This window comes from Rhodamnia argentea, chromosome 4 (genome assembly GCF_020921035.1).
Source record: "Rhodamnia argentea isolate NSW1041297 chromosome 4, ASM2092103v1, whole genome shotgun sequence".
In the NCBI taxonomy this organism is placed as follows: Eukaryota; Viridiplantae; Streptophyta; class Magnoliopsida; order Myrtales; family Myrtaceae; genus Rhodamnia; species Rhodamnia argentea.
In genome coordinates, this window is record NC_063153.1 from 19,349,053 (window position 1) to 19,363,893 (window position 14,841).

Sequence of the window (14,841 nt, forward strand, 5' to 3'; positions counted from 1 at the left end):
CACCGGTCCGATCCGCTTGATCACTAAGAACACCCATTCATACCAACGAACCAGGGCCTTGTGCACGTCCCTATACTGCAAGACTTGATGCATTTTTACTAGCACACGATCACCAACCCGGTACTCGACATGTGGGCGCTTCTTGATCGCCCATTTCTTCATCCACTCGGCCGCCCTATGCAAACAAGCTCGTGCCAAGTCCATACGTTCTCGCCATTCTTGTGCACTCTTGTACGCTGCCGGGCTACTCCCCCGATAGCTTGTTGCAACCGTGCTCGGAGTGAGCGATTGCTGCCCCATCACGATCTCAAAAGGACTCTTGCCAGTAGACTCGCTCCACTGCAAGTTGTAGGAGAACCGGGCCATGTCCATCAACTTGGTTCAATTGCTTTGGGTCACATTCACGTAATGCCTCAAGTACACCTCCAAGATTGCATTGACCCGCTCACCCCGGCCGTTGATTTGGGGGTGCAAACTCGTGGAGAACTTGAGGTCCGTGTCGAGCAACTTGAACAACTCGGTCCCGAATTTCCCCGTGAACCGAGGATCTCGATCACTCACGATCAATCGAGGTATACCCCAATACTTGACGATGTGCTTCAAGAATAGCTCGGCCGCCTCCCCAACTAGGCAATCCTTCGTAGCCGGCACAAATGTCGCATACTTGGAGAATTGATCAACCACCACCATGATCGTGCAGCACCTTTCGGCTTTGGGTAGTCCCACTATAAAGTCCATGGAAATACTTTCCCACGGGCGTTCCGGAATAGGAAGGGGCTCCAATAACCCGACCGGTGCTCGTTGCTCAAGCTTATCTTGCTGGCACACCAAGCAAGTCCGAACATAAGCTTCAACATCATCCCTCAATTGTGGCCAGAAATGCCGATCTTCCACAAGTGCCATGGTGTGGTGGATCCCCGGATGTCCCGCCCATGGGGTATCATGGCACTCCCACAACACTTTCCGCCTCAAATTCCCATAGAGTGGTACATATAACCACTGTCCTTTGGTGTAGAGCAAATCATCATCACACCAAAATCTTCGTGGTATTGCCCTCCCAAGCGTATCCAAGGAGGGCCCTAGCTGTTGGGTCATGTTGTAGCCCCTCCTTAATTCGCTCGGTCCACGGGCACTCCGGCCAGCTCATCACCGCCAACTCGGTCTTCCTACTGAAAGCGTATACCATGGAGTTGGCCTTCCCCGGTTTGTACTCGAGCACATAACCAAACTCCGCCATGAAGTCTTGCCATCGTGCTTGCTTCGGACTTAGCATCTTCTGAGTTTGGAAGTAGCTCGTAGTTACATTGTCCATCCTCACAACGAACCGCGATCCCCCAAGAGGTAGTGATGCCAAGTACGCAAGCAATGCACTACGGTCGTCATCTCCTTTTCTTGGACCGTGTATCGTCGTTCGGTGTCATCTAACTTTCGGGACTCGAAGGCTACCGAATGTCCATCCCGCATCAATACACCACCAATAGCAAAATCAGAGGTATTGGTCTCTACCTCATACGACTTGGCGTAATCGGGTAGCACCAATATAGGTTCTTCGACCATAGCCCGCTTCAACCGATTGAACGTCGCTTGTTATTTGTCCGTCCACTCCCATGGTCAGTTCTTCTTCAACATGTCTATGAGTGGCACGGCAATCTCGGAGTAACTACAGACAAATCGGCGATAGTAGTTGGCCAGCCCGAGAAAAGATCTCGGCTCCGGCACCTTCGCGGGTGGCTCCCACTAGACAATAGCCCGGATTTTGGACAAGTCCATCTGTACCTGTCCCTCTCCGACGATGTGCCCTAGGAATGGGACTTCCCGTTGTGCAAACACGCACTTCTCCCTCTTCACATAAAGCTCATTTTCCTTCAAGACTTAAAACACCCGTTTGAGATGCTCAATGTGCTCCTCGAGCGTCCGGCTATATATCACAATATCATCAAGGTACACGACCACAAATTGATCAACGAAGGGATGTAGTACCTTGTTCATCAATGTACAAAAGGTCGTCGGGGCATTGGTCAAGCCGAATGGCATGACTAGAAACTCGTATGAACCGTATCTTGTAACGCACAACGTCTTCGGCTCGTCCCCTTCGGCGATCCGCACCCGATAATATCCCGACCGTAAATCCAGCTTCGTAAACCATCTCGCAGCATCGAGTTGGTCGAACAAGTCCGCAATAAGCGGAATGGGGTACTTGCTGTTGATAGTAAGATTGTTCGGGGCCCGATAATCGATGCACATGCGGAAAGATCCGTAATGTTTCTTTTGGAACAGAACAGGGGCACCGAATGGGACTTTTGACGGTCGGATATAACGGGCATCGAGCAACTCCTTGAGTTGTCTCCTCATTTCCTCGAGCTCCGAAGGGGCCATGCAATAGGGCGCCATGGCTGGAGGTCGAGCATCCGGAACGAGCTCGATCTTGTGATCCACCTCCCTCTTCGGTGGTAATTTCTTAGGCAACTCCGGTGGTATCACATCATCGAACAGGGTCAACACCTCATCCATTTTGGCGGGAACCTGTTCCCGGGCGCCATCGCCCTCCTGCTCCACTAAGGTTGCCAAGAACGTAGTATCACCTCTCCAAACTCCCTTCGAGACCTGCATCGATGAGAGAGTCTTTTGGTTCCGTCCCGATGCACGTCGAACCGGGATCACACATTGACCCCGCTGGTCCAAGACAAAAATATAGTCGGTACAAGGGACCGGAAAGGCTTTGATCCTATCTAGGAATCCCAATCCGATGACAAAGTCGTAATCATCCATCGAAATCACCTCGATCGATTCCTTGCACAGCAATGGTCCAAGTTGGATGTCCACCTCCCGAACAAGACCACTCGTTGGGACTTCCTCAGAGTTCACGGTTTTAAGCCAACTAGCCCATTTCTCGACCCGCAAGTTGAGTTCTTCGTCGCATCTTCCGATACGAACAAATCGGATGCGCCGGTGTCAACAAGCACACTCGCCTTGGTCCCTCCGGTCATGATGTCGGCAAACATGAGCCCCTTGGGCGGGTTTGCCCTTTGAACGTTGATAGTGCTTAGGATCTTCGGTGATCCGAACCGAGATTCCTCTCACGGTTCCTCACCGCCCTTTCCTTTGTCCACTGTTTTGATGGCCGACACCTTACTTAGGTTTGGATAGTCCCGGGCCATTTGAGGACCGAAACACATGGGACCATTTCCCTTTCCCTTGTTCTTCACGTGGCACGACTCAGCTCAATCCCTCACGTAAGTCGTCCGTGGTTTGTTCACCATCGATCGCTACGGCTTAACCCGGTCTCCCGCATCAATAGCTTTACCACCCTTGGACTTAGAGTCCGACCTATCCGTCGAGCTCAACTTGAACTCGAGGATGGATTTAGCCGTTGTCATGGCCGTCGCGAGTGTCGTCGCGTTTTCCTATTTGAGTTCCATCTTCATCCACGGCTTGAGGCCACCAATGAAATGGTAGTATGCCTCAATTTCGGATAGGGACAGTATTTGAAGTTTCAACTCCGAAAACTTCCTTACGTACTCTCGGATTCCAGCCTTTTGCTCAAAGCGTTGGAACTCTTCCCGAGCTTCCTCCTCTGCATAAACCGGGAAGAATTGCTTCCGAAACTCCGCCTGGAACGCTTCCCACGTCGTGATGGGTTCAGCCTCCCCATCGTTGCTCCGGGTACGCCACCAGAGTAAAGCACTACCGGTCGGGTACATGGCCGCCATGCTCACCCACAAGGCGACATTGGGCACTCTTTGAGTATCGAAATACTAGTTCAAGAACCGGAGGAAGTTGTCAACTTCCTTAGCCACTCGGAAGCCACTAAACTCCTTTGGCTTTGGCGCATCTACCCACCGAGCAGCTTGCATGGTTACCACACCATTCGCACAATCCGCTTGCAATTCGACCACCTTGGTCTTCAACTTGGCCACCTCCATGCGCGGGGCTTCCATCATGGCTTCCGGGGTACCACGGTTCTCCTCCGTGGTAGTAGCGAGAGTCTTGAGCAACTCGCCTCGAAGCTCGGCCACATCATCCTTGAGCTCGAGTAATTCAACTCGCAGTTCCTAATCACCCGTGGCTTCACCCTCGAGCCTAGACTCCACGTCGCTCCTATCGGCTCGAATTTCCTCTAAGGCTTGCTCGAGTTTGGTCATGTGGGCCTCCATATCCCGCTTCACCTCCCTAGACGCTCCACGATCTCACCTTGCCCGCACCGGGGTTGGCTCGATGGTTCGACCCGCGCGCTCATCCGCCGATTGCTCAGACTAAGACGTTACGGCGGCACCTTGATTCCTCGCCATCTCATCGAGAATCAAATGGCTCTGATATCAAATGTCATGGGTCGGTTTATCTTACGCTCCCCAACACCGTGCGGCACTCAAGATCTAATCCCGAGTCGGCCTCCTTCTCGCTCTCACTCGCACCCACACTCACAACTCACGCATAAGCGAGAGAGAGAATGCAAGGAAAGCACTTTGTATTGCTCAATTTTTAGAGTATCATTTACAAGGGGTTCAGCCCCCATATATATACAAGAGAGAGAGAGAGAGAGAGAGAGAGAGAGAGAGAGACAACAAGTCTCATCGGGTCAATCGGTCAATCACAAAACCCCTCAATAGCCACATTGTTTCATTGTTCATGTCAACGGGTCACTATTCACGTTAGCGGCCACATCCAAGTCACCATCCAAGTCGGCAACCACCTCTACCAACTCCACCAACTCGGAAGACTTTTGGGGCAAGCTTCAACCACTCGGGTGATAGCCGGAAGTCACGTGGATCTATGAGGCCCGGGCAGTCCACATCAGCCCCGCTTGGCGATCCCGCATGGCCGCCTGGTCAATCGCTGGTCAGCCGCCGGTCAATCCATCATCGTACACGGATCGACCGCTCGTCCGATCACTCGTCACGATCCACAGATCGATTGCTCGGCCATTATGCTCGATCCCCGGGTCAATCGCCCGGCCGTTCCGCTCGATCCCCCGGCCATTCCGCTCGATCCGCTGGTTGTCCCGGATCATCCTCGGATCGATCCACCGGTCGATCTTCCGTTCGCTTGGCTACTCTTAGGCCCAATTCGAGTTGACTCACGAACCGATCCGTCGGTTGATCCGGTGAGTATATCGCGGTCGATTTTGGATCAAAATTCAACGGCCCATGATACATGCCTGCCGGTACAATGCTTTTTCATGCGGCTTTAGCCTTTCCTTTCATTAAGGAATCAATGAAGACAAAAATCTTGTGTCTTTGAGAAGATTAATTGGCATAAAGAACAGCATATTACACACGATTGATTCGCAAAAATGAATAGCATAACATAACAAGATGCATTCTGTCTCGAACAGCTTTTCTAATTTCTAAGTTTTCATCTTTCATCTCACATCCATCCGGCCCAATAAATCACAATTCTTTTTTGGAAAAAAAAAAGAATCACATTGTACATATTATATGAACGCTCTAATTATACACATTTCATTTGCCAGCACATATAATATAATATGATTCTTGTCTCGAGAAATCATATTATACATATTCCATTTTAAAATTTGAATTTAATTAAAATGTACAATGATACTTAATATGTGTGTCTCGATAACAAATCTATTATGGTTTTAATTTGTCAACCCAATATATGAATGTTGGATTTAGCATATTTGTAGGCTAACCACAACTATCTTACAGCCTTGACTACTTTTTTGGATCAGAACAGAAGCTTTGTTGAATGTACACTTGTCCATTGATGTGGCAAGGTGGAGGAGGCTATGCTTCATTAGTTGCAATAATTAGTTTAGTTTGACTCATTGGATGTTGACACTAGGCCTGCAACGTCTTTCTCTCAATAATGCAAAGAGTCGCCTTTTAGTGTTTGGAGTCTTTGGACTTTATTTCTTCCTGCGGGCTTTTGATGTGAACTTGAATTTCTTGATTTGTATGAAGCTCGGAAGTCCCTAGTCACGTGCAAAGAAACTGATATATCTTAAAAAGTAACTATTCAGGCCACGCGCACTATGAAGTTTTATCGTATCGAAATGATAAACTAAGGTTAATATGGCGAATGAGATATCACACCGGAAAAAAATGCAGATAACTTGCGGAAGAATTACGGTGGCCCACATGCGTGAAGTTTGTGTGCGACTCGGAGCCATCACCTGAGGTAACCGATTTGGTCTTTTTATCGGACAAGTATAGACATTATTTCACCTGTAAGGGCACAACAAGCAATCTTTTTCTTGGCATTTGGAGTCAAGAAAGGCTTCATTCTTCTCAATTTTCATGGCAACGAGGGTTTGCAATTGGATTGAGCACCGTGGTATGCGGTGGCTGAGATACAGCTGTGAGTTGAAACTCTTTTCCTAGGGAAAAGAAAAGGATCATTGGCTCTAGATAACACTTGAAGACCATAATAGACAGAACCCAAGGTACAGACCCATCATTTGTTGGACAGAGTCATAGACATTGGGTCTGGTTTTCCAAATCCAAGAAGCCTGTGAGCCTCGCTGGCCCTAAAATTTAAGGGGAAAAAAAAAGCAAACAAAAGAAAATTTATAAAATAAAAATTATCTACGTCAACGCCGACGTCTTATCAACGCTAGCCGGAGTTCACGTAAACGTCGACTGGCCAAAATTAGTAAAACGGACTGAATTGACACGAATACAAAACTCGCGAATCTTTAAATAAAAGTTTATCTTAAAAAGATTATTTGATCATTAATTGTTTGCCTTGTTTCAAGAGTAAAATGGTATTAGCAAAATCGATGTGCTCATGTGGTCTAAACAATTCCATTTTTCGATTGTTTGCTTTGCTTTATTTTGAAATTCTCTTGCAGTAACATATATCGGATATTATTAGTCATATTGCATCTAGTTGCAAGCCGGCCGGCCTTGCGCCCTAACTTATTGGATTGCGTACATTCTCTTTCTTTTTCAGTCTTGAAGTATTATTAATTATATTGACCGCAACAAGATAAAAGAGTGTGTCTTTTTAGTTATTTATCCTTCATATTTCATACATACTTTAGAAATGTCATAATTTATTATTTGATCCACCATCTCTCGCCACGTTCCGTGGATCACACGGGCTCAACTCTAGTGTCCTATATACATATGTTGGACTGAAGTGGGATGGACGAAAAGAAATGAGCAATGTTGGCTATGGTAAGGTTGGTTGGTGCAGTGATGTTTACAGGCTAAGCAAGATCGACACGCGATGCGATACGTCGACTTGTTATTTCTATAAAAAAAAAAAAGAATTTCAACATATTGGAAGACATTATACATTAAATATATATTTATACATGCATGATAAATTACAATATAAATATAAAAATATCAGCGGCGAGTTTCTTTTTCTTCTATTATGGATTCATGATTATATTTTTTTGGGGCTATCTAGGTACATTAATTTGGCATGGCTGGGTATATGAATTAAGTATAAATATTTTTGATAGATTTACATTTTGATCTCTAATTCATTAAAATTGCTTTAAATTGACCCCGTGCGTGTAAAAATAACGCGTTGAGATGTTGGATTTGCGTATCGCTGGCATGTCCGGAGCCGACTACATGTCAATTGCACGTCGAAAAATGTCAAAATGTCCAATATGCGTCCGTCCGACCCAATAGGGTGGCCATCGAAAAGTATCCGTGCTTCTTAGCTTGCAGATTGCTTGAACCAAAGAGCCCTTCAAGATCAATTGGATTTTTGTTTATGTCACGACACAGACAACACATGAAATTTCAAATTGCATTTCATGGTGTGTAGAATATGAGGACCTAAAGAGTTGATTATTTACATATTCCTTGATCTCAATATGATGTATTATCGTTAATTGTCTTAAAGAGTTCATTACTTACAAATTCCTTAATCTCAATATGATATATTACAATTAATTGGAACTCGACGACGAATTCAGAAATTCTCGAGATCGAGCCATACGAAGTGCAAATGGAGCGAGGTTAATTGGCCAATCTACTTTTGTTTGTTTTTTTTTTCTTTGGGGTCAAAAATTGGCCGATCTACTTGAGAAGTAGATGAAAGAGTGGAAATGCAGCATACACCAACATTTGTGCGAGAGAATAAAAATTTATAATCCTATCTTTGAAATAAGGAAAAATTCTAAATAAAGTAAGTGAATTTTGTTTCAAATAAGGGCCCGAAATGCTCAAATCGTTTCAAAGAAAGGCCTAGCCAAGGCCATTTTCGTCATATACATATTTTATCATTTTATCATTTTCTATTGTTTCTTTTCTTTTTTTCTCTCCTCTCCCTTGCCTTAGCCATCGCCGGCCTTAGGCAAGGGCCAACCTAGCATCGGGCAGCCCCTCGTCAGCCCAAGCAAGAGCGAGGGTGGCCCTTGTCTAGGCGGGATCATGTATTTAGGACCGCAAATCTTCCAAGAGGCTGGTTTGTTTGTTGAAGGAGTCATGGTGTAACGAGCTACAAGCTCCCGAGTTGAGTGATCATTCTCGGGGTTCAACATCTGAGACTCTCGGGCTCTCGCTCCAATTTAGGTGGAGGATTCCGACAATACACGATCGCTTGCTCCAATTCGGGCGGAGGATTCTGACGACACACCGTCACCTCTCATGACTCTCCATCCCCTTTGTGGCTTCCATTTCCAAGGACACACCCATTTCTTTAACCCTATCCTCACCAATCCCGCGACGCCGTTTTATGGTTTCGGACACGTGGGTTTGATTCTCCTTCGCTCTCTCCAAATCAAAACAACCCATCTCTCTCTCTCTCTCTCTCTCTCTCTCTCTCTCTCTCTCATGTCAACCCATTTCTCAATTCTTGATCCATCTCCACATGAATCGATAAGGGATCAAGAAATGTATGGGATGCTGAGCAAGAGAGACCTAGCCCCCGAGTTGCAATCTCCAATCCCAATCTTAAGGCCGAACATCCATTCGAGGAGGGCCAATTTGACCTCTACGGTTTTACCGTGGAAGGCAATGAGAAAGGCTCTCACCCGACGCAGGTGAGAGAAACCTTCGTCCTTGCCCGAGGGCCGACGATGGCCAAGGCTTCATTGAAATGATTTGAGCACTTCATGCTTTTATTTAAAAATAAGGCTAACGTCAGATTCTTATTTGATAAAATGACGACATTTCAAGTCATTATTTAGAATTTTTCTTTGAAAAAATAGAAGTTGTAGCCCAAAATCATACGAATTTTTCAAGAGCCAAAGAAAAGAATTTTGTTAAGAATAAGCAATACCCTTGCTACATAAATGTTTGCCCCAGGTACATATACAAGTGTCAAAGCCTTTTTGCTTTGTCATAAGAATCGATCTTAGTTGGGCGGCTTCACATAGTCATGATGTGCAATCTGTACATACGATACGACCCAATGCAATCATTACACAGCATCATGCTCTCCAATGTCAATTTGGACAAATCTGAGAAATTTTTGATAGGTCCTTTTCCAACTACCAATTACCGAACTACAGCAAACCAACCTTTACATTCCCCACGAAAGAAAATTAAAACTTTAGCCAATATCTGCTAATTTTTCTCCAGCAATAACAATTCTGGATGAGCAAGCTGCAAGATAAGGAAAAAAAAAAAAGGCATTGTCAGTCCAACCGGATACCGACCGGCAATAGCCGGTAAAGCAGCGGCGCCACCGTCTCTCCCCGTCACTTCAGCTACATGAAATCCAAACTAGCTTGAGCCTAGTCTTCTTCCCAAACACTCTCTCTCTCTCTCTCTCTCTCTGCACGCAATTGGGTTTGGTTTGCAAATCCCGTGGATCCATACCCATCTCCTTATCATTCGAAGCTTTCCAATTTCTTCTGGGATTTTCCCAGGAAAAATTCCCATTTTGAAAGAAGAAGAAGAAGAAAGCGGGGAAGATTGCAGAGAAAGTTGTCAGCTTTAATTATCCATGTGGTCGCAGTGGTAGTCAGTCACTGAAAGTGAGACGGCATAGTTTCAATACCATCCTCCTTTTCTCCCCCTTTTTTTGTGCTGAGCTTCTCTCTGTTCTCTCTCCTCGCAATGCACAAAGGAATCTCTGCGTTTCAAGGCTCCTTGCGGTTCCATTTCTAATGTTTCTCCGCGAAACCATGAAACTTGCTAGCTGATGTGGCGAGTGCTGTCAATTCCCTCGCTTCAGTAGAAATGCTTCCCCGCTTTGAGATCTCCTGAAGGTTTGTAGTATCTCGTCTTGAGTATTTTGAGCTGATTTGGAGCTTTTATATGAATTGATGACTGTTAATGTGCGTTCTTCAAAGTGGGTTAGTACGATTTTGTGGATTTCTGGAGGCTTAGAGACGGAGATCTGAGTTTAGCGTAAAGTTCTGGTAATTAGATGTTGCCGCAGGAGCAAAAGCCGAGTTATCATCCATGTTCATGGTCTGCGAGCTGATTTGTCAAGTCATAAGCATAAGCACGATGGGGGTTTTATTGGATAATGTTGGTGGGTTTGCTGTGCTCTTTATGAATGTGAGCTAACCCCACCAGCTCAGATAACTGGGAATATCGGTTATTTTGGGAACAAGCGGAATAACGAGTTTTGAGGAAGTTTGGCTTGTATCTATGTCTGGAGCACCCAGAGCGAGGTCGATGAATGTGGCTGATTCTGAGACGAGACCTGTACTAGGTCCAACTGGCAACAAGGCGAGTTCTCTGAGTGCCTGCAAACCCAGTTTGAAGCCATTGAGAAAGAAGGATAAGTCACCTGATGAGTATAGAACGGCCGAGGGAAAGAAGGCTTCTCAATTTGCAACAGTTACTTCATCCTCTCCCCAGTTGCATCCTGCTAATGGTTCCTCTGTACTTAGGCGGCACGAGCAGCTCTTGCATTCTAACTCGTCCTTGAATTTGTCTTGCTCATCTGATGCCTCTACGGAGTCATTTCTTAGTCGGGCATCTACTGGAAGACTCATTCGATCAAGTAGTGTTGGGTATCAAAGAAAGCCTGTTTCCTCGAAGCCGAGGAGTGTCTTTTCTGATGGCAGTTTGGATTCTCTGCCATCAGTAGGTCCACAGGTAAAAAAGACTTGCGCTTGGGTGACGCCAAATACAGGTGCATGCATTCTCAGTTCTTTGGTAGTTCTGGAATTGCATATAACTCTTAGGTGCTTGTCTTTGCAAAAAGCATTGTAGCTCTTGCTAATCTATGTTTGTATATTGGTGATGAATTAATGGGTTAGAGAAAACCTCGCAAATGAATTTCACTGAGAAATGTCATCTATCCAATAGGCAATACAATGTCACAAGGTCCGTCGGTACTGAATCCTCATGGTCCTTCATTAGACATAGAACCTTAAGAAACAGTTAATGATTGTTCTGAAACGTATGCACCTCTGAAAAATCACTGTACATAGTTCTGTTTGTTATTAATCTCGTTCAATTGCCAGTGTCTCTCTATATTAGAACTAGCCTATATCAAGGAATAAATTGCTCCCATGCTTAAGAAGCTGTTAATTAGATATCAGCCAAATAATAGCTTATCATTGCAAGATGATCATCAATAGACCCATGCGTCTGCCTACAACTATCCTAAAATGCAAGTGAGCGTTATCTTCTTCACTTGAGATTGGGTTAATCATGAATTTAATTCCGGTGAGCTACTACACAAAGTATCTTTTGTAAGTGATGATATATTGGGCTTGTCATTAAGCAGCTTTGTTAAGCAATTGATATTTGCTTTCTGTGCCATATACATCAGAACGGATCATTCCCTGTTTCCTGTATTACCAACCATTGTAGCACTAGCTGAGGATTATATTTTTTGGAAAAAAAAGAGTGTTTGTGAGGTTGTGAGATGTGGTAGCAAAGGTTAATGGGGGAGGCTAATGCAGCCATTTTTAACTAGATCAAAAGTTTTAGGAACTATGAGAAAGTTTCTTTCACCCGGTTGCTAAGTGGAGGTTTTATATTTTATGAGCGTCTAGTATGATGTTACACCTCGTATTTTCCATTGCAATATGCATCAAAGAAACGTCATAAATCTGAGTTAGCCTTTAGCGCGATGGTTTTCTCTGACTGAATGGGTATTTAACTATGGTAATCTCTGATGGCCTGCAATCCTCAGGCATTATCATCTTTTGTTATTTTGACTTTAGCCAATACTCGTTCTCTTGGTTGTGCTAGACTGCAAAGGTAGGACAAATTCAAAATGTTCTCTGGAGGGGTGGAATGGAATACATCTATGTTTTCACTTGTGTCTCTTGACTGTGTATGGAGATATCAAAGTGAGACTTGACTATGCATTTGGTTTACACAATCCTTAATGGACTTCTTTTCTTGTTGGGTGACTAGATAGTTCATTTCAATTCACAGTGTGTTAAATTTTCCGTGCCTTTAGTCCTCCATCCTTTCCTTTTTTGTGGGAAGCTCCCTAATGTTAATAGATCCACTGTAGTTATGGAGTTTTGCCTAGGCATAGGGTGTGAGATGCTAATTGATTTTCAATTCTCCGACAGAGCCTTGCTATGCTGCTTTCCATGACGAAGAATGGGGAGTTCCGGTGCATGATGATAGGTATGTGAACTGGCAAATGTTGAGTGTACATCTGCTCGGTTGGTTTGGCATGACGTTAGACACTTACCATAAGATTCTGTTGACAGCTGATTCACATTATATTGTTGTCCACGTGCAGGAAATTGTTTGAGCTTCTTGTCCTCTCTAGCACCCTTTCTGAACTTACATGGCCTGCCATTCTGAGCAAAAGACACTTTCAGGTGCTTTTCTAAGCTAAATCCAATCGGTAATTTCTCCCTCAATTAGCAAAATGATTTTAGAACTGTCAATGTCTTGATCCTCATATCCATAGTCTTTGCTTATTACTTCACCATTCTCTCTATATTGTCGTATGATGTGTTTCTTCTTGCAGAGAAGTCTTTGCTGACTTTGACTCGCTCGTTGTTTCAAAGGTGAACGAGAAGAAGACAGTAACACCAGGAAGTGCTGCGAGCTCCCTTCTATCAGAATTAAAATTGCGTGCTATCTTTGAAAACGCGCGTCAAATAACTAAGGTAAATTAGCGATTTCATTTCTATTTCACAGACTGCCTTCATGGATTGAGCTGGAGAAATTTCAAGGGTTAATTACTTAAAACGCGATTGTGCCTCTGAAGTCAATGGTGCTCAATTAGGTGCCAATTTGATTCTCTTGCAAGCTGTTAACGTTTCTCCTAATTGTCCCCTTTTGCGAGTGGGATTAGTTTTTATCATCAATAGACATATGTCCCGGTTGGTCCATGCTGCTCATACTATCTGGGACCACAGGCATTGTGTCTTCTATTGGACAATCATTCTAGTGTCTTCTAGTGGAGTTTTAGTGAACTTCCCATCACAATTGATTAGGTGAAAGTAGTTGACTTGTGGTCCTCATCCCTCCTAAATCCGATTGATCTAGATAAGACAAACCATTCTCTACAGCCTGATCTCTCTCGCCCTCTCTTCGAATTAGAGGAGTGAGCATGAGGACACACTAAGGGCACGAAGGACAACCGTTCTTTTTGTCTGTTTTTTTTTTTTTTTAGTTCTCGAGAACACGTTTGGAACAGAAATTTATTGGGTAAAATAATTTCATTTTTCTATTCTTTGGATAATTTTTTAACCTAGAATTTTCTACTTTTTAATACGAATTCTTCTCGCCGTTCACTCCCTCTCTTGCGCGTGCGATCTCTCTCTCGTCCCTGTCGTCGGCCGCTGGTTGTCATTTGCCGATTGCATTCCGCTGGGCACCATCCATCGCAATCGTAGAAATTTTATGTTATTATCAAACGAATTTTTGTTCCGAGAATAGAAACTTTCTCTAGTTGTCAAATGCGGCCTCTGTTCGGGAACTCGTCCAGGGAATAGAAATAAAAAAAAAAAAAATCTATTTTTGGCTAGAAATAGCTCTCGAGAACAAAATGATTATCATCCGCTTCCTAAATCTATGTCATTTCTTGTGATATCTTGTCGAGTCATGGTTATTATTAGCTACGCTTCAAGAATTCAATTTTCAATGTGCATTAATCCCGTAAGAAATGATAAAGAATGGTTGGTCTGTCAATATCGCCGGTACCAAAAACACATGGCACGGATCCGATCAATAATACTCAATGATTCCCAACTAAACCTTCGTTTGGTTGGCAGTTCTAATTTTCTAGTCAACCTCATATCACTAGTCACGAGTTGTTAAGCATTTTTCCCGAGGAATTCATTATTTTTGGACCCAATATTTTGATGATGGAGGTTGTGATCTGTATAAACTGGGAACGATACAACATTGAAGTTTCCCACTCTCTTTTTTCTTCCCAGGTAAAACAGCATGAAAAAGATGTTACTTTTGGAACTTTTTGGGTGTCACTGACCAGTTGCTTTATGATGGGTTTAGGGCCATTTGAATCCTCACGCAAAGCCAAAAACGTTAATGCTTCTTGGCACAACTTTCACGCTGTATGTGCAATTCGATCTTGAGAAGGCGCACAATCGGGTGAAAGTTGAGTACCATCTTACTTTCTCATCCATTTCAAGGTAAGCAGAAAGTAGCAGGACATGACCGGGGGTGCATCTTTCATCTTTTTCTTTCCCCAGATCTACTTGTAAATTTGTAATGGTCCTCAAAATACGCCAGTGGAACGATTCTGAGCTGTTGTATAACCTCTCGGTGATTGTACAAGGGATAGAAGAAGCAATTATCTACAGTTTCCCTAATGAAAACACATTGAAGGTGATGGCGATGCCCTCGGATAAGACCATGCTTGAAATAATCCCGAGCCCTCAACAAGATTCTGTGCCCAAATTGCGCATCACGTAATGTCTTGCCATGAAATGAGGGAAGGGGAATTAAAAGGCAAGGAATGGCATCTAATATGCAGAAGACTATGTATTATTTCATATGTAAGGAAGTT

The 14,841-nt window shown here is 44.2% G+C and overlaps 1 protein-coding gene across 1 annotated transcript; it reads left to right on the top strand.

Annotated features, from left to right (window-relative positions):
- Positions 1 to 9,553: 9,553 nt before the first annotated feature.
- On the top strand, positions 9,554 to 13,391 carry LOC115752628. The gene is made up of 4 exons (XM_048278074.1): positions 9,554 to 11,019; positions 12,422 to 12,479; positions 12,598 to 12,679; positions 12,872 to 13,391. The coding sequence occupies exons 1-4, from the start codon at positions 10,530 to 10,532 to the stop codon at positions 12,980 to 12,982; spliced, it is 741 nt and encodes a 246-aa protein (XP_048134031.1). The 5' UTR covers positions 9,554 to 10,529; the 3' UTR covers positions 12,983 to 13,391.
- Positions 13,392 to 14,841: the final 1,450 nt, after the last annotated feature.

Excerpts from the sequence above, each read along its gene's own strand:
- LOC115752628 (XM_048278074.1), top strand. The coding sequence starts at position 10,530 with ATGTCTGGAGCACCCAGAGCGAGGTCGATGAATGTGGCTGATTCTGAG. Across the intron at positions 11,020-12,421 it reads TTGGGTGACGCCAAATACAG|AGCCTTGCTATGCTGCTTTC; the intron begins GTGCATGCATTC and ends ATTCTCCGACAG. Across the intron at positions 12,680-12,871 it reads TGAGCAAAAGACACTTTCAG|GTGAACGAGAAGAAGACAGT; the intron begins GTGCTTTTCTAA and ends GTTGTTTCAAAG.